Here is a 19,196-nt window from a genome sequence, read left to right as displayed (position 1 = left end):
ACACACACGCACACACTAACACACATCCCTTAAGTTAAGTTGATGCCGAATAGAGTGCTCCTAATCTCAGCTCGTCGTTACCTGTATAGGAGACACCAGGGAGGCAGAAATCTTGCTGATTGATAGGGGATCAAATACTTATTTCACTCATTAACCGCTTGCCGACCAGCCGCCATCCTTATACTGCGGCTGGTCGGCGCGATCCCACGAACCGTCATAGCTGTACATCAGTCCCTTTTAAGCGGGATCGTGTATAGCTACGACGGTTGGCGGGATCGTGCCGACCTGCCGCATGACTGCGGCTGGTCGGCAAGTGGTTAATGAGTGAAATAAGTATTTGATCCCCTATCAATCAGCAAGATTTCGGGCTCCCACGTGTCTCCTATACAGGTAACAAGCTGAGATTTAGGAGCACTCTCCTCGGCATCAACTTAACTCGCCGTGTTTGGAGGAGGAGAAATGCTGCCTATGACCCCAAGAACACCATCCCCACCGCCAAACATGGAGGTGGAAACGTTATGCTTTTGGGGGGTGTTTTTCTGCTAAGGTGACATGACAACTTTACCGCATCAAAGGGATGATGGCCATGTACCATCAAATCTTGGGTGAGAACCTCCTTCCCTCAGCCAGGGCATTGACATGGGCTGTGGATGGGTATTCCAGCTCATTTGGTTCCATAGCTTTTTTTTCCTGAGAATTTTTCTGCAGAGATTGCAGGCTGGGCGATGGGCTGGATAATCTGGATGCAGTGCTCACCCCAATCTGGCTAACGAGTACATGCAGACCTTTAGCTGCGCTTTGGGTCAGCTGTGACAACCCTGAAGCAGCACATATGACAGGCGCCTGCAGTTTGTGTCACAGTGCTATCCTAGCTGACAACCGCCTCGCTTCGCTCTGTCCCAGATCATCAACCACAGCTCTGTTGGAGTAGCAAATCGATGCCCCTCTCCCTCCCCTAACACATCTTTAGGGCACAGGGGCTGCTTGGGGTGGTCGGCCCTTCAGGGTTCCCTCCTCCCTTCCAGGCATTCGTTCTATCTTACCCTCTGTGCTGCAGAGCCTCCTTCCTCCCTCTTCTCCTCCCTCATCCCCCTCCAGACTTTTCCCTTCGCAAGGATCACCTCTCCTGCCTTCTGCCAAGGGGTGCTCTGTGGTTATAGGCTGGGTTTTGGGGTAGGAGATTTGTTTGGTTCCTGTGAGGACTGAGGGGTCAGCACTGTGGCTTGTGTGGGCCAGCAGTCATTTTCCTGGAGCTGCAGTGGTCATTTTGGGTGTGATTAACGGATACCTTCCCTGTGACTTGGCAGCCATTTTTGGGAGGACTGGCAGGGTGGCCATTTTTACATGGACTGTGATGTGCACATGGGTGGCCTGGGATTCAGCAGGGGATTGCATAGCAGTCATGTTATTGTAGGCACGCGGCGGACACTTTTTTTTTTTATCACTCCTGGTACTCCTTCCAGAGCTGTAGGCCTGGAATGGTAGGCGCACGTGTCCATGCAGCCTCTCCTGCTCACACAATGCAGATGATGTAGCGTTTTGGCTGCAGCCTGGTGCCAAAAGTTCCTACTGGGTTACCTCCTACTCTGCTATAGTCAGCCAGAAGGTGGTTTTCTCTCCCTCCATGGGTCTCCCTTTATGGTGCCTTGCCCTCTTCCGGCTCTACATTGGAGTCTCAGGCTAACACCCCCCCGATCACCTCATGGGGCAGACTGGTTCCTCAGGGGCTTCTATCCCTTTATACACACTGTGATGGGCCTGGAGTCATTTTTCTCCTGGGTGAAGGTGGCTTTAGGGCGCAGGGCAAGAAAAAAACATCCTCTGCAGTCTGTCTTTTCTTTGGAAATTTCTGAGCCTAAATTGGGCTCCGCCACTAGGGGTCACGTGCTTTCTGTGGGCCATGAAGCTGTGATCCCTGATTCCTTCAACAGTGAGGATGAGGCCTATGCCTCTGATACCACGCAGGAAAATCCACTAGTGGCTGCACTGGTTACAGTGCACGAGACGTTGAAGATTGTGGACTCCTCTGGGGCTGCTGATGAGGTGGCTGTCCCTTTGCTATGCATGAACTGGCTAGGATACAGTTATGTTTCTTCCTTACCTGGCTTATTTTGATATATTTAATTACAATAATTGGGAATGTCTGAAGCGCCCATTCATGATTGCAAAGGGCTTTTCCGGTTCCTTACCACTTTGGGGTTGCTCTTTTAAAGAAGTGGAGCTCTCCCACTGTGGTGGATCCTCCCATCTCTAGGTTGAACAAAGCAACCACCATACCTGTCGATAAGTCTCCCTCATTAAGGGTCCTGTGGACCGCAAGGCCAAATCTGTCGCCTGCACTAGGTTTACCATTGATGGTTTGCCTGTTTTGGCCCAATGTGCCAAATGTCTATGATAGGGTCTAAATATAGTGGGTCCATGAACTAATGGTATCCAGGTAAAAAATAGAATTTCTTTCTTGTCCTCCAGAGAAATTCTTCCCGTCCAACCACCTTCTACCTCTGGTCTGCCTGTAAAGGGCAGTGCAGTAAATGCTCCTCCAAGGATTGATTTCCCCATTCCCGGAATCAAATTGTTTTTGGGGGTTCTACACCAATCACTTTGTGGGGTCCATTTGTCCTTGGATCTCAAGGCCCTGAACAGCCTTGTTCAGGGGTGTAAGTTCAAGATGGAATCCATCTATTTGGTGGTGGCATCTCTTCATCAAGCAGATTTTATGGCTTCCATATACATCAAAGATGTGTACTTGCATGTCCCCATTTACACAGGGCAGCAGCGCTTCTTGTGCTTTGTGATCAGAGATGAACATTACCCATGTTTGCTGCTCCCCTATGGCTTGACCTCATCTCCTCGATATTTTTACCAAGGTGTTGGGCCCAGCTCTTATGCTGCTGAGAGAACGTGGGATTGCCATCATTGATTACCTGGATGATATGCTCCTATGGGTGGAGACTCCTTCCAAGCTAAGGAACAATGTAGAAATCATAATGTGCACCCTACAGGACTTCGGGGACTTGTCTCAGAGATGGTCTTCTCTGGTTTCTTGCATGCAGGCCTTGGGCATTATGGTTTCCATCTTTGGGGTGGTCCCATAGGCGCAGTTCCATACGAGGGTGGTGCAGAGGGAAATCCAAATGAAATGGGGCAAATCCTCCGTTACGCTGGACAACCAGATTCATCTAGGTCGCTCGACAAAAGTCTCTCTCCTATGGTGGCTTCAGTCTCTCTTCATGCAGACTGGGAAGTCTATTCTCCCCCTCTTCTGGACAGTAGACACAATGGATGCCAGCCTATTTGGCTGGGGAGGGGTCCTGGGATGGAAATCAGCTCAGAGTCGTTGGATGTCGAAGGAGGCCTGGCTTCCCATCAATGTCCTGGAACTGAGGGCAGTCAGGCTCTGTCTGGCGTGGTGGACAGACCCTCTCTGTGGATGAATGGTCAGGATCCAATAGAACAAAGCTATTGCTGTGGCCTCCATCAACTACCAGGGCGACATGAGAAGTGTGGTAGCGGTGCTGGGGGCCTCACGTATTCATCAGTGGACAGAACTGCATGTACTAGCTCTCTCTGCTGTATAAATCCCAGACTTTGAGACTTAGCAAGCGGATAACCTCAGCCATCAGATGCTTGATTAGTAGGAGTGGTCCCTACACCCAGATGTGTTCCGTCAGATCTGCCTACGCTGGGGGACCCCAGACATAGACTTCCTGGCATCTTGCCTTAACAGGTTCATGGCAAGGGATCCCCTAGCAGACACAAAACATGAGCTGGTGGCCCGTGGGATCTGTATCACCTCATTTACATGTTTCTTCCTCTCAAGCGTCTTCCTTGTCTGCTGAGCAGGATAGAGGCAGGAGGTATTCAGGTCATTGTGGTGGCTCTAGACTGGCCTTGTCAACTCTGGTATGCCAATATGGTATGGCTTTTCGTAGACGCTTCCTGTCGGCTGCCCCTTTAAGAGGTTCTCTTATTCCAAGGACCAGTCTACCACCCCGCTTTACCATCTCTGGTATTGACAACGTGGCTATTGAAAAACAGGTTCTGAGAGATAGGGGGATACTGTGCCTGGGGATCTACAGTGTTAGACATCCAAGGCTAAAAACGACGTCCAATACACTGCAATGCAACCTTCGGCCGTGTAAACCCTTTCTGAGCATGCGCCATACTTAGTCCGTCCAACTTGCCTACACACGAGCGGACTGTCCGCTGAAACCAAGTTTGGACGGACAAAACCAAGTTTCAGCGGACAAAATTACGGAAAGACAAAGTCCGTCGGACTGTCCGCTGAAAAAGTCAGCTGAAGCCCACACACGAGCGGATTGTCCGCTGAAACACGGTTCAGCGGACTAAGTTGGGCAGACAATCCGCCCGTGTGTACGCGGCCTAAGACTGCCCATTGGCAGTGCAGTGTTCTTTTTCTGCCTAGTGTCCTAATCCTGTAGGTGGCAATATAAACCCTATGGTTAAGAATGGAAGACCTGTGACTGTCCACCTAGGTCCTTCAAAGTTTTTCACAGAATCTGAGGAAGTGGGATTTTTGGGGACCTACAAAATATATCACAAAAATAGCTGACCCCCCCCCCAGCCATCGACATCTAGAATCTTATAAATTACCACCAGTAGGGTGGGAAGGTGAACGGTATTCTATTAAACAAATTTCTCTTTTATTGTGGAATATATTTTGAACTTATAAAAGAAAGCCATGCTTGGCTAGATCATATTGTATTTGTAATGTTTTATATAAATTTGAATAAATATTTGGAATTTTATTAGCCATGTACACATAATTTGGCACCATTAAAGTCCCATATATGTGGATTTTTTGTTAATTATCCAGTAACAGACAAGGGATGTGTCTGGATGGTGACTGTATCATTGTGTGTGTCAGGTTCCTATAAGGTGTCAGGATGTCACTGTCTATTTCTCCATGGAGGAGTGGGAGTATTTAGAAGGACACAAGGATCTCTACAAGGACGTCATGATGGACAATCAGCCGCCCCTCACATCACCGGGTAAGAGGAGACTTTATTGTAAAGGAGAGAGCAGTACGGAGGCTCCACCTAGATCCCCCATCATCTGATAAACACATAGAAACAATGTATTCAGTCAGTGTGTGTGTTTCCTACAGATGGATCCAGTAATGGGAACCCACCAGAGAGATGTCCCCGTCCTCTGTATTCCCGGGATTCCACACAGGAAGATCACACCATCCCTCACCATCATCAGGTAGATGAATAATAATTATTGATAGTCATAATCAGTTATAATGAGCATGTTTGTTACAATTAGTGTTTATTATATATTCAGAGCGGAAGCATCAAGGATTTTAATATTATTGTTAAAGAAGAGTATACAGAAGAGGATGAGGAGTATGGTGTGATGGAGGAAGTTTCTGAAGGACACCAGGATCTCCACAAGGACATTATTATGGCGCCACCTAATAGCAGGAACCCACCAGAGAGATGTCCCCGTCCTCAGTATTCCCGGGATTCCACACAGGAAGGTCACACCATCCCTCACCATCATCAGGTAGGTGGAGTTGAGGGTCTGGAACATAAAGTGATGGAACACTCTGACATGTGGAGACGATGTGTGGACACTGCAAGATGATATTTTCTATGTGATCTCACATCATAAATACTTCTATTTTACAGATGTTATTTTCTGCCATTCTGTTGGTTTAGGGTGAAGATCTTTTGATCATGAAAGTTGAGGGTGAAGTAGAAGAGACGTATGTGATGGGTGATCAGCAATATATGGAGGAGTCTGGAATGATGAGGACATTCAAAGAGGAGGACACTCCTACAGAGATCAGCACAGGTGAGCCATAATATATTTTCCCTTAACCACTTAAAGCTGTAATAAGGTTTACCTGTAGGTAAAAAGAATATCTCCAAAACCTGTACGGTTTAGGAGATATTCCCCTCGCTATGAGCCGCTGACTTCAGTGGCGCATGCGCACAAGGGATTCTCTGACTTTGTCGGAAAGAAGTCTTCTGCACGGATGCGCGGGAGTGACAAAATAGTGGCTCCGGGGGTATACAACCGCTTTAAGGACCAAGCCTCTTTCTGAGATTTTTTTTTTGCTAGAAAATTACTTAGAACCCCCAAACATTATACATTTTTACTTTGTCACACCATATTTGCGCAGCGGTCTTACAAGCGCACTTTTTTTGGAAAAAATACACTTTTTTAAATTAAAAAATAAGACAACAGTAAAGTTAGCCCAATTTTTTTTATATTGTGAAAGATAATGTTATGCCGAGTAAATTGATACCCAACATGTCACGCTTCAAATTTGCGCCCGCTCGTGGAATGATGAAAAAATGGTGTCACTTTTATTCCTATTACAAGGAATGTAATAGAAAAAAAGCGCGACAGGATCTCTTAAATATGAGTTCCCCATTGATAACGTCATCTATGACGAAACACGTCTCGGAAGGCACGCAGTGACGCTACCACGCTACACGTGCGGAGGACGGGCTCCCGAAATTGCCGGCTGGCTTTGTTTTTATTCTGTACGAATGATGCAAGTACTTTTGTAAGAGCATTACCTCTCTTTTTTTATTTATTAAAAATGTTTAAGCAGTTTTACACCATGGGCAGTCTCTTTTCCTTTTGAGCCATTGCCAGTTAAACCATCCTGTGAAATACCTATGTGATGGGTCCGAGATTCGGAAACAGACGGATCCCTACCCCAGACCAGACGGGTCTATCAGGGGCCTTCCACAGGAACATGTTGCGGGCTGTCGAACACCCCGTGACCGAGACCCCTCGTGGGGCTACCCCGGTCCTGGAACCAGAACAGACCCCACGGGTCTAACGAACTCCTCACTCCCCGAACACGTGACCCACACCCCTTAAGTACCCCTTCCCAGACTCCTCAGCGGGCCCCCGCACTCCCACTGATTGTTTCAGAGAAGGCTGATACCTAAACATCCAACCAGACCTGGCCTGTCATGGTTCTGGCCTGTCACGTGTACCTCACCATGCACGTGACCAGGCAGAACTTCCAAACACAGCCTGGCCAGATTGGTGTTAAGGCCTACCTACACAATTAACCCTCAGAACCCCTACTGTTCTGAGGCAAAAACTAAACTTGCATGCATATGACATTTTGTCCAAAATGTCATCCGATACAGTAACAAATCTGGGGCTTGAATATACGACAACAAATGAACGTATATCCTAGATACAATCCCCTTCTTACCAGAGGTGGAGAAAATAACCTGCAGCAATGTAGAATCTTCGACCTGTAACCTAGATGTCCTACTCTGCACCCTGAGGGTATGACGCAGTTGCATGTACACATTGTATCTATTGCAGAGCAAGGGGAATTCTATACACAGTGGATCAAAGGGTTTCACTTCTTGCCCCACAAAAAGTTGTGATAAGTATTTAACTCCAGGTTGAACAATTTCCAAGTTTAGCCAGCTCGCTGTAGGATCTATTACACCATATAGGTGTACATGGGAGAAAACCAGTAAGACCCATTCTGCGCTTTAGTTCTGTCCATAGTTTTAACAACAACTGTACCGTGGGGCAGTGGGAAGGTAATTCCGGCAGGCCCATTTCCAGCTGAAACAAGGCCGAGAACTCCACTAAGGATTGTATCAGTAAGGTTCTCAAGGGGTCTGTCACCATAAGGAGGTCCCAGCCAGTCAAATGCTGCAACTGGGCGGCCATAAAGTATGTGAGCGAATGAGGAACTGCCATCCCTCCCTGGTCTTGTAAAGTAGTCAGTTTAAGCCTCGCTACACCATATTTCCAAAGCAATTCCCTGTACTGTGAGTATATGCGGTCAAACCAATATTTTGGGATCCATACAGGGGCATTGTGTAGAACATACAGCAATCGGGGGGGCCCAGACCATTTTAATGAGGTTGGCCCTACCCGTAACAGAAAGGGGTAATCTACACCAACTGGTGCACTTTTGCTTGAATTTTTGCAGGTTAGGTTTAAGGTTCAGCGCTATATGGTCTCCAACCTCCCTCGTAACAGTTATCCCCAAATACTTAAATGCTATTTAAGGGAGAGAGCCAGGTAAAGAATTCAATGACAATAGCGAAGACTTATGCCAGTTAAGGGCAAAGTCTGGTTACCAGCCAAATAGTTCAATAACTTGTATGACGGCTGCAAGGAACCCCATGGTATCTCCGAGGTATATCAGGGTGTCGTCAGCATAGAGAGAGAGTCTGTCTACCATCTCCCCTCTATGGAAGCGAACCACTTCAGGGGATGCTCTCACCATGGCCGCCAGATGTTCCAGCGCCAGAGAGAAGAGCAAGGGGGACAGTCCCTCTGTGTGATGGGAAAGCCTCGGATAGCACCCCATTAATGCGGATTCGAGCGCTGGAAGCCGTATATAGAAATTGAATCCAGGCAAGAAAGGTTTTCCCAACTTTAAGTTTGTGCAGGACCGCCCATAGGTATCTCCACTCAATGCTGCCAAAAGCTTTGGCAGCGACAAGTGAGAACACTGCCCTATTACCTGGGTTATCTACCGACAGCTGTATGTTTAGAAATAGCCATCTGACATTCAATGCCATTGACTGAGCAGGAATGAAGCCTGACTGATCAAGGTGTATCAGCCCAGGCACCACCTTTGCCAAGCATGTGGCTTGGACTCTGGCCAAGAGTTTGATGTCTGTTTTTGTCAGTGAGATCGGTCTGTAAGAATCTGGAATCAAGGGGTCCTTACCCGGCTTGGGCCGCACCACTAAGATGGCCTCTCTCATAGAAGCCGGTGGTGCACCCCTGTGAACTGCATCATTCAGAGTTGTCAAAAGCATAGGTAAAAGGGATTCACCATAGCGTTTTATACATTATATATTCTCCGCGGGCAGTCAGTGGGTCCCCAGGGACTTAGTGTTAGCCACTGTGGCAATGGCCTCAGTTAGTTCTTCAGTGGTGATGGGTTCATTGAGCAGTTTACCACCCTTCTCAGACAGTGTTGGCAAAGTGCATTGATCCAAGAAGTGTACGAGCTCGTTCTCCGGGGGAGTAGCCTTGGATTCTTATAGTTCCCTAAAATAAGTACTGAAAACCTGTAAGATTTGACTTCCTGTACCGTAGTCCCTGCCGGGTTCTGGATGGCTTCTATGTGCGTTGTTCCCTGCTGTGCCCGAGAAATCACCTCCAGCAAGTAGCCAGTGTTTTCCCCTTCCTCAAAATATTTCTGCTGTGTGAAAAATCTTTTGTTTTCAGCTGCGGCGAGGGTGACCTGTCGGTGCAATTCCTGTGCCACAAACCATACTCTCTCGGAAGCAGGTGAAGGATTCATAATATAGTGTTCTTCCTTCTCTGGACTCTCTCCAGCACATCCTTCCTGAGGATTGGTGGCCAGAACTGGATGGCATACTCAAGGTGTGGCCGAATCAGAGTTTTGTAAAGTGGTAGAATTCTAGATTTATGTCAGGAGTAGATACCATTTTTAATGCATGCTAACATTCTGCTGGCCATGCTTACTGCAGCTTAACCACTTCCGGACCGCAGCACGCCGATATACGTCCTTACTTTGAGGAGGAATATTGTTGTTATGGCAGCATCTAGCTGCCATAACCCCGGTATCCTCTTGTTCGGCCGGCGGTCCGCTACACGATAAAAGTGGTCTCTGTGGCGGATTCGCCACGAGATCACTTTAATCAGCGGTGGGAGAAGGCCCCCCCTTCCCGCCACGCTCTGGCACCCTCTGCCACTTACCTGAGCCGTCGGCAGTGGCGGAGGCGATCGGGTCCTCTCTCTTGCCCCATAGCTCTTAAAGGGCCTTTTTTCATTTATTTATTTTTTTTGTCTTTTTTTTTTTTAAATTGCATTTTAGTCCAAGTATGAGATGTGAGGTCTTTTTGACCCCAGTTCTCATATTTAAGAGGACCTGTCATGCTTTTTTTCTATTACAAGGGATGTTTACATTCCTTGTAATAGGAATAAAAGTGACACAATTTTAATTTTTTTATTTTTTTTAAAACAGTGTAAAATAAAAGGTAAAATAAATAAGAAAATTATTATTATTTTTTTTTAACACGCTCCCTCCCGCCGAGCTCGTGCGCAGAAGCAAACGCATGCGTGAGTAGCACCCACATGAAAATGGTGTTCAAACCACACATGTGAGGTATCGCCGCAAACGTTAGAGCGAGAGCAATAATTCTAGCCTCCTCTGTAACTCAAAACATGCAACCTGTAGAATTTTTTAAACGTCGCCTATGGAGATTTTTAAAGCGGGAGTCCACCGGGACTCCGCGTTTTTTTTTTTTTTTAAAAGCCAGCAGCTACAAATACTGCAGCTGCTGACTTTTAAAATAGTGACACTTACCTGTCCAGCGCGCCCGCGATGTCGGCACCCAAAGCCGATCGCTAGGTCGTCTGTCGGGTCCTGCCGCCGCCATCTTGGGTATGGGAATCAGGAAATGGAGCCTTTCGGCTTCATTTCCCGGTTCCCTACTGCGCACGCGCGAATTGCGCTGCGCAATAAGGATGCTCCCCGCTGCCTCTGGGAGCTGTGTGTTTCCCAGCAGGCAGCGGGGCACTTGCGGGAAGGGGCGGGCACTTGCGGAAAGGGGCGTAAGTTACGCCCCTTTCCGCAGAGAGCTGTCCCGGAAGTGGGTGCAGTTACCTGGATTATCCAGGTAACTGCACCCCCCTCCCCCCTGAAAGGTGCCGATTGTGGCACCGGAGGGGGGGAGGGTTCCGATGAGCGGAAGGTCCACTTTAGGGTTGACCTCCGCTTTAAGTGTAAAAGTTTGTCGCCATTCCACAAGCGGGTGCAATTTTGAAGTGTGACATGTTGGGTAACAATTTACTCGGGCTAACATTATCTTTCACAATATAAAAAAAAAAATTGGGCTAACTTTACGGTTGTCTTATTTTTTTAATTCAAAAAAGTGTATTTTTCCAAAAAAAAAGTGCGCTTGTAGGATGCGCAAATATGGTGTGACAGAAAATATTGCAACAACCGCCATTTTATTCTCTAAATATTTTAGCAGATTTAAATCCACTAACTGATTGAAGCCAAGCATCAAAAAAGTGCCACGGATATAATCTACCACCACATCCCAATCCGTCGCCATGAAACACTGGAAAGAAGGGGCAGCTACGGAAAGATGAGGAGCTACTTAACATTTCATGTATCTGGCACAGATCATGGGGTGAAGTAGCTATAACCTCTAACGTCACCTGGATACAAGCATAGCCTGTCGGGCTAGGGCAGGATACTGTCGGGCTAGGGCAGTATAGTGACAGGTTAGGACAGTGTAGTGGCAGGCTAGAGCAGCACAGTGTGTGACTAGAGCAGCACAGTGTGAGACTAAGGTGGTATAGTGACAGTTCACATTGAGATCTGCAAACCTGGTTTGGGGGTGCCATTAACTTTTAATTGACACCTGCAGCGGTTTGCAGAGAGCAGTGTGAACTGCCTGCAAGTGAGATGCATTGGTGGGGACCCGCACTGGAATTGCACTGGTTCCTGTATCGCACAAATGCGAACCAAGCTTGGTACTGCTTTACTGATACTGACATTTGTGGGGACCCCACAACTTTATTAATATTCCTCACTAGTTGTTGGGACACTGGCAGCCGCTGACTCCCAAGCAACCAGCTTGAGTTGGAAGCTCTCACATTTAGCATCAGTAGTAATACCCCTGCCAAATGTTTCACTTCCCGCTTCAGCCAGAGGTTTAGCTCAGGTGAACACCCATTTATATAGGCTGTTTGCCCAACCTCCGAACAGGCAACCTCTGGGCGCCCTTTTTCCTGTTTATATAGATTCTGAGGTTCATCTGGCAGTATTAGGTTGTGCTTTCTCCTAGTTACAGTAGCACAGATAAAATAACACAGATTGTGCCTTGGTCCCTCTTCTTCGAGCAGACTTGTAGCTGAAGGATAACATAAATCTCTATATACAGTTTTCTTGGGATTCAAATTAAGGAGGCACATAAAAAACTGAAACACATATTTTCAGTAGAAAATACTTCTCCGAGCACCCTTCAGTGCTTTGTGTCAAAAAAAGCCTAGGCCTTTGGTCACTTGTTTTATGCTAAGTCTGCAAGTCTGAACTTTGAATCTTTTGATTATCAGGGATTACTTGAGCCAGTGCCTAGGCCTGTGGTTGTGTTGGCTGCTTAAATGTAGAAGTGATCTGGGAGGAGGACCAAAGGCCCTTTGAATGAAAAGGGAAAGGGTCCCAACTGGTTGGAAAATCCACAGATAACATCTTCTCACTCAACGCTACCTGATCCAGATGTAATCTTGATTTAAGTGAACAAACCCTCTTGTATATATAACGATCATGTCTTTTTATATTTTGCAGGACACGCCATCCAACCCTCAAAGGATCATCTCACTTTATCTCCTGGTTCTAAAATGGAAGATGACGACATCACAAGAGATGGTGCAGGAGAAAAGGCAATGAGCTCAGCTATGGATGGTGGACTTCACAGTGTGGATAGACCATCAATCCCCTCTGACTCTGAGGAACCTCGTACTGTGAGGGATGGTCCTGGAATTAAATGGGAGGAGGAATTTTCCTGTCCTGAAAATGGGGAAAGTTTTAGCTCTGAATTAAGTCTTACTGTAAATCAGAGGTCTCACACAGGCAAGAAGAAAAATTCCTGCTCTGAGTGCGGGAAATGTTTTACACAGAAATCAAATCTTGTTAGACATCTAAGATCTCATACAGGGGAGAAGCCTTTTTCATGCCTTGATTGTGCAAAATGTTTTTCACAGAAATCAGATCTCGTTAGGCATCAGAGATCTCACACGGGGGAGAAGCCGTATCCATGTCCTGAATGTGGGAAATGCTTTAGAAAGAAATCAGACCTTGTTGTACATCAGAAAGCCCACAAAGGGGAGAAGCCTTATTCCTGCCCTGTTTGCGGGAAACGTTTTTTACACAAATCAGTGCTGGTTAAGCATCAAAGAACTCACACAGGGGAGAAGCCGTATTCCTGCCTAGAGTGTGGAAAAGTTTTTTCAGAAAAATCATGCCTTGTTATACATCAGAGATCTCACACAGGCGAGAAGCCGTATTCCTGCTCTGAGTGTGGAAAACGTTTTTCGCGGTTGTTCTGTCTTTCGGCACATCAGAAGATTCACACAGGCCAGAAGCCGTATTCCTGCCCTGAATGTGGGAAATGTTTTTTACATAAATCAGACCTTGTTGTACATCAGAGATCTCACACGAGGGAGAAGCCGTATTCCTGCCCTGAATGTGGGAAGTGTTATACAAAGAAATCAGACCTGGTTATACATCAGAGATCTCACAGGGGGGAGAAGCCGTATTCCTGTCCTGAGTGCGGGAAATGTTTTACACAGAAAACAAGCCATGATAGACATCAGAGAATGCACACGGGGGAGAAGCCACATTCCTGCCCTGAATGTGGGAAATGTTTTACGTGGAAATCACAATTTGTTAGACATCAGCACTCTCATACTGGGGAGAAGCCGTTTTCTTAATCCGAGTGTGGGAAATGTTTTTAGATAAATCAGGCCTTGTTATACATCTCGCAGAGGGGTGTAAGGATGAGTCAAACATTCCTGGGTTCACTTCCCAGGCTTGCTGAACTGCTTCTAAGTTCTGAATGTTAATCTAAACCCCAATGAAGTCAATGGGAGCATCATTTTTTTTTTAAATCTATTTATTCTTGGGGCTAATAGGAAAGAGATTGCCAAAGGGCATGGGGAGCTGGGTACTGAACTCCCCAACCCAAATATGTTCATGTCCATATGTAGTCAATGACATCACCCTTTTTTTTTGGTGAATTGGCTGGCATTGTTCCTTGTTAGCGACGACGACACTTGCTGGACGTGACTTATCAATTATTAACGTTGTTGAGATTTTTTTTTTAATTAAAGGACTTGACAAAGTTTTGTGTGTGTGTGTTCTTTTAGCTACGTGTTCCTTTACCCACCTTCACCAGCAGTAAGCAAAAGGCCCTTTAATGAAATTATCCAAAAATTCCTGGGCTCCTATCATCCACTGGACTCCTGGACATGTCCAGGGAATACATTTGCAGCTCCTCCCACATTCTGGGGCTCTATGGGGCAATTGCTAATGAAGCAGCTGTCGCTGGGCTGGCTAGCTGTGATTGATTAGTGGGCCACCAAAGGGCATAAGCGCATGTAGCACCAACATAAGCCTTGCCTGCCACGTGGGAGGCCCAGGTTCGATTCCTGGCCAATGCAATTATGGACTCTTTGTGTTTATAGCCCCCCAGGTAGCTCTGTCCCCCCATTTCAAGTCCGTGGAATGCATCAAGGCCCAAGGTGTTTATTGTCTAGAACGTACTATGCAGTGTGAACGTTTTTTGAAACCACCTTCTCCTAATGACATCATTGAAACCCATGGGGCCATATTTCTGAAGGGACTCAGTTGTCAAAGGTCTCACGAAAAAAAAAGGGAGAGTGCAAACCTTCTAAACTAAGAAACCGGGTGGCTGTCCTAGTGTCTAGCGGCCAGTGCAGTTTGAGGATTTAGCAAAACTGCATATATTACGGTAGAGTGCTCGCTTAGCATACGAGAGATAGCTGGATCGATGCCCGCATTCTCCAAACACAGCATTCCTGGTTTCATGGGATGCACCTTGCTTTTGAGTTTGTTGTTGAAGCGTGGAACTGAGCACCATGAGCATTACCAAACCCTCCTTTCTCTAGTCAACATGGGAAGCCGGAGTCATCCTCATAACATGTGCCAAGGCGTTGACACATTTTTGTGGCAGCTGTGGCTTCAGCCAAAGTCAGGCAGGCAGTATTGGACAAAAGCAATCCATTAAAGAAAGCACGGCCAGGCTTCCATGAACAAGAGACAACATTCCATTAGCGCAAAAGGTGCCAGTGCCATGCTTATGCTGAGAGCTTTGGACTAATTTAATCACCAGATTAGGTTCAACTTCTCTTTGTGTGTGAAAAAAAGCCCTTTGGCCCCACAGGCAAATATCGATTGGCATAGGAAAAGTCAATGCAGCAGAGGATGGTTTCGAACCATCGACCTCTGGGTTATGGACCCAGCACATTTCCGCTGCGCTCCTCTGCTCTTGTTTTGATCAAAGATTGTATGGCTCAGAGCAGTGGGAAACAAAGTCTTACTTTGGAAGTTTGCGGTCAGGGTGTCCAAGCTGAGGTGTCCTCCCACACACCAATAGACAAACGGTCTACTCTGCTCTTGTTGCTGAAGAGCATAAACAACAAAATATGGATCTAGTTTTCTACAGATCCCATGGGGAGTGGGTCCATCTGGCAAAGTCGCAATGTAGATGATGAGGTGTTTCAATCAATTTAGAGAAGCTAATCCCAAGCCAAGTGTGGGCAAAAGCTGGACTCTCCTAGGCCAGCTGAGCAAGGGTGATGGCGCATGCCCTGGCATGGAGAATTGGTAGAATTCTCGCCTGCCCCACGAGAGGCCCTGGGTTTGATTCCTGGCCAATGCAATTATGGGCTCTTTGTGTTTATAGCCCTCCAGGTAGCTCTCTCCCCCAATTTCAAGTCCGGTGGAATGCATCAAAGACAAAGGTGTTTATTGTCTAGAACGTACTAGGCGGTGTGAACGTTTTTTGAAACCACCTTCTCCTGATGACATCATTGAAACCTATGGGGCCATACTTCTGAAGAGGCTCAGTTGTCAAAGGTCTCACTGAAAAAAAAAAGGGGACTCTGAGGAAAGGAGAGTGCAAACCTTCTAAGCTAGGAAAATGAGTGGCTGTCCTGGTGTCTAGCAGCCAGAGCAGGTTCTGGCTTTAGCAATACCGCATATATTGCGCATAGCACATAAGAAGGCAGGGATCAGCCATAGCACAAACAAAAAGCTCAAGGAAAGGGGGATTAGCTGAAGTGGTAGCATGCTCACTTAGCATGCAAGAGGTAGCGGGATTGATGCCTGCATTCTCCAAACGCAGCCTTCCTGGTTTCATGGGAGGCACCTTGCTTTTTAGTTTGTTGTTGAAGCTTGGGGGTGTACTCACTTTTGTTGCCAGCGATTTAGACATTAATGGCTGTGTGAGTTATTTTGAGGGGACAGGAAATGTACACTGTTATACAAGCTGTACACTCACTACTTTACATTGTAGCAAAGGGTAATTTCTTCAGGGTTGTCACATGAAAAGATATAATAAAATATTTACAAACAGTGTACTCGCTTTTGTAAGCTACTGTACTTCTTACAAAAGCAGAGAATAAGTTGATGTTCCAGAGACAGCGCTATTATGTAGAGGGAGAGAGTGCAGGATATCTACTGGCTCGATTGGCAATGGCAAATACAACTACCACTATTATATCCGCCATTAGAACATATGGGGGAAGAATAACATCATATGGCTCCGAGATTGTAGATATCTTTAAAAAATACTATGAGAAATTGTACAATGCTCAAGGTGAGGAGGTTGAGTGGGAGATATGGGTCTTTTTCAGGGATCTGAAGATGCCTTATCTCACTGAGGAAGATGGAGAGGCATGGATGCCCCTATAGTTTTGGAAGAAGCAAGACAAACCAGAAATCTCCAGGACCAGATGGCCTGCCAGCAGAGATCTACAAAAGCTATGAAGAGACATTGCTGCCAGAGTTGTTAAAGACATTTAACGGAGCATTAGCGGATGGTGTATTGCCCTTATCTATGAGGGACTCCAACATTGTTAGAAGTTTTTGAGTTAATTAATCTTTTAAGTGATAAAAGTTTCTGAAAATATATGTAAGTTATATGTAGGGTAATAAGTTATGGTTTCTGAAGGTTACAGAACAACAGAGAGTATAGGGAGGAGTGGTTTTGCTGAGTAGATATTTCTATTTTTGAGTTACTATGTCAGGACAATGGGTGGAGTTATGCTACTTATCTATAGACTGAACCATATTAGGTATATATGCAAATATGGGTGTTATTAGGATATGCTGACATAACATCATGAAACAGTATAAGAATGGAGTAGGATTATGAGAGTGGGGAGATCGGTGGGAAGAGAAGGAACGCTATACTTTGAAAATGTAACACCAGAAGTACCACCTTAGAAGCCAAAACCATGCCATATGTTACCAGATGTCAATCTTGTCTTTGCTTATCTTTCTGAACAATAAACCAACTATTGAACGAACAAAGGATTCTTCAATTTCTACTCCTGAAAATACGTAGCAAATGCAGCCTTGGATGAAGACATACATATCTCCGCTACACACCCTTTAGGAGAAGGGATACTGATTCACATATTACACAAAGACTTTGCTATTCATTATGAAACGCCCCTGTGAGTATAGTAGAATACTGGAGTAATATGTATTTTACTAGGAAGTGTAGAGTATGTAGAGCTTTCTACTCTCTACTCCATTTCTTTCAATGTTGAGCCAGTCGAAATGATCAATTTTTTTCCCCCACTCCTTGACAAAGGGGGGAGATGAACACAAATTTCATGATTGGTCAAGTCTCGGGGAAAAAATAGTCAAAGAACCTAGAAGGAGGCATTTGCGTCAGATGTGGACAACGGTCCAGTAAAAAGTGGAGGGTGAGTTTTTTCTCTTTGTTTTCTCACCTCTCTGTACACAGAAAAAAAGAAAAGATACAGCCTACGAAGTTGATTGACAAGGCCAGTTGGACGGTATACTTCAAGTTATTTTTGGAAAATCCAGGACTTTGTGAAGACGTAATTTAGTTATGTACGTGAAGATATCTGCCAAGGTTAGTTCCTAAGAAGGTGAGAGAGTCTCGCATAAGAAAATATTGGGTTGTTACCCAAGAAGAAAAAGTGTTGAAATAGGAACAAAGATTTCACGTTATTTGAAAAAGTCACCATTGTAGGTACAGAGGCAAATGTACACTTTGGGTGAGCTAATATGGAAGTCGGATTTTGATGTTTGAAGATGGAAGGTCCAAGCACAAAGACAAAGAATAGATCAACAGGCAAGACACTACAGCACACTACAGCACACAATTCAAGAAACAAGGCAAAAAGCTACAAGAAAAGAAGAAAAAGAAAGATAAAGCAACGTACAACTAAGTTAAAAGGACACTATTCATCTCTTGTTTTATTTTAAGTGCACACGGGACTATCATACTAACAAGGGGTGAGTGTGTTTGTTTAAATTAAAGAGTAACATGGGAATGGTTAACATCTCTGGGCTCAGAAGTAAGTCTCAGTACGATCGGGAGATTTATATATTTCATATGTATGGAATATAGGAATACATGCAGTAGTAAGGTAATTAATTAATGCCAGAGTGTAAAGAAGTTCTTTTAACCACTTACTTAACCACTTGACCACTGGGCACTTAAACACCCTTAATAACCAGACCAATTTTCAGCTTTCGGTGCTCTCGCATTTTGAATGACAATTACTCAGTCATGCAACACTGGACCTATATGAAATTTTTGTCCTTTTTTTCACACAAATAGAGCTTTCTTTTGGTGGTATTTAATCACCGCTGGGTTTTTTATTTTTTGTGCTTTAAAAGAAAAAATACCGAAAATTCTGTAAAAAAAATGAATTTTTCTTTGTTTCTGTTATAAATTTTGGCCAAAATTTATGAAGAAAAAATTACTAATCTGCTAAATTTTCTACCACTACATATCTTTGGTAAAAATAAGTACAAATTGGTGGATATTATTTGGTCTTTGTGAAAGTTATAGAGTCCACAAACTATGGCGCCAATATCTGAAAATTGATCACACCTGAAGTACTGACGGCCTATTTCAATTCTTGAGACCCTAACATGCCAGAAAAGTACAAATACCCCCCCAAATGACCCCTTTTTGGAAAGGAGACATTCCAAGGTATTTAGTAAGAGGCATGATGAGTTTTTTGAAGTTGTCATTTTTTCCCACAATTCTTTGCAAAATCAAGATTTTTTTTACTTTTTTTTTTTTTTTCACAAAATTGTCATATTATCAGGTTATTTCTCACACACAGCATATGCATACCACAAATTACACCCCAAAACACATTCTGCTATTACTCCCGAGTATGGCGATACCACATGTGTGAGACTTTTACACAGTGTGGCCACATACAGAGGCCCAACATGCATGGAGCGCCATCAGGTGTTTTGGAGCACCCAGGACTATTCTGACATTTCTCTCCTACATGTAAAAATCATCATTTATTTGCTAGAAAATTACATAGAACTCCAAAACATTATATATGTTTTTTTAGCAAACACCCTGGAGAATACAATGGTGGTCTTTGCAACTTTTTATCTCGCACGGTATTTGCGCAGTAATTTTTCGAAT

The 19,196-nt window shown here is 45.1% G+C and overlaps 1 protein-coding gene across 1 annotated transcript in view; it reads left to right on the top strand.

The window, feature by feature from the left end:
* LOC143989515 (uncharacterized) overlaps positions 1–19,196 on the top strand; it is a 61,582-nt gene that overhangs the window by 2,944 nt on the left and 39,442 nt on the right. Inside the window, exons 2-7 of the mRNA XM_077489652.1 lie at positions 4,889–5,012; positions 5,129–5,226; positions 5,308–5,529; positions 5,685–5,820; positions 12,305–13,352; positions 17,517–17,543. Coding sequence (XP_077345778.1) covers positions 4,928–5,012; positions 5,129–5,226; positions 5,308–5,529; positions 5,685–5,820; positions 12,305–13,352; positions 17,517–17,543 — 1,616 coding nt within the window. The 5' untranslated portion in view covers positions 4,889–4,927. The remainder of the gene's footprint in view (positions 1–4,888; positions 5,013–5,128; positions 5,227–5,307; positions 5,530–5,684; positions 5,821–12,304; positions 13,353–17,516; positions 17,544–19,196) is intronic.

Source organism: Lithobates pipiens, unplaced genomic scaffold, assembly GCF_037356315.1.
Source record: "Lithobates pipiens isolate NorthernLeopardFrog02 unplaced genomic scaffold, aLitPip1_a1.2 Scaffold_18, whole genome shotgun sequence".
Classification (NCBI taxonomy): Eukaryota; Metazoa; Chordata; class Amphibia; order Anura; family Ranidae; genus Lithobates; species Lithobates pipiens.
This window is presented reverse-complemented; position numbering and strand designations above follow the sequence as displayed.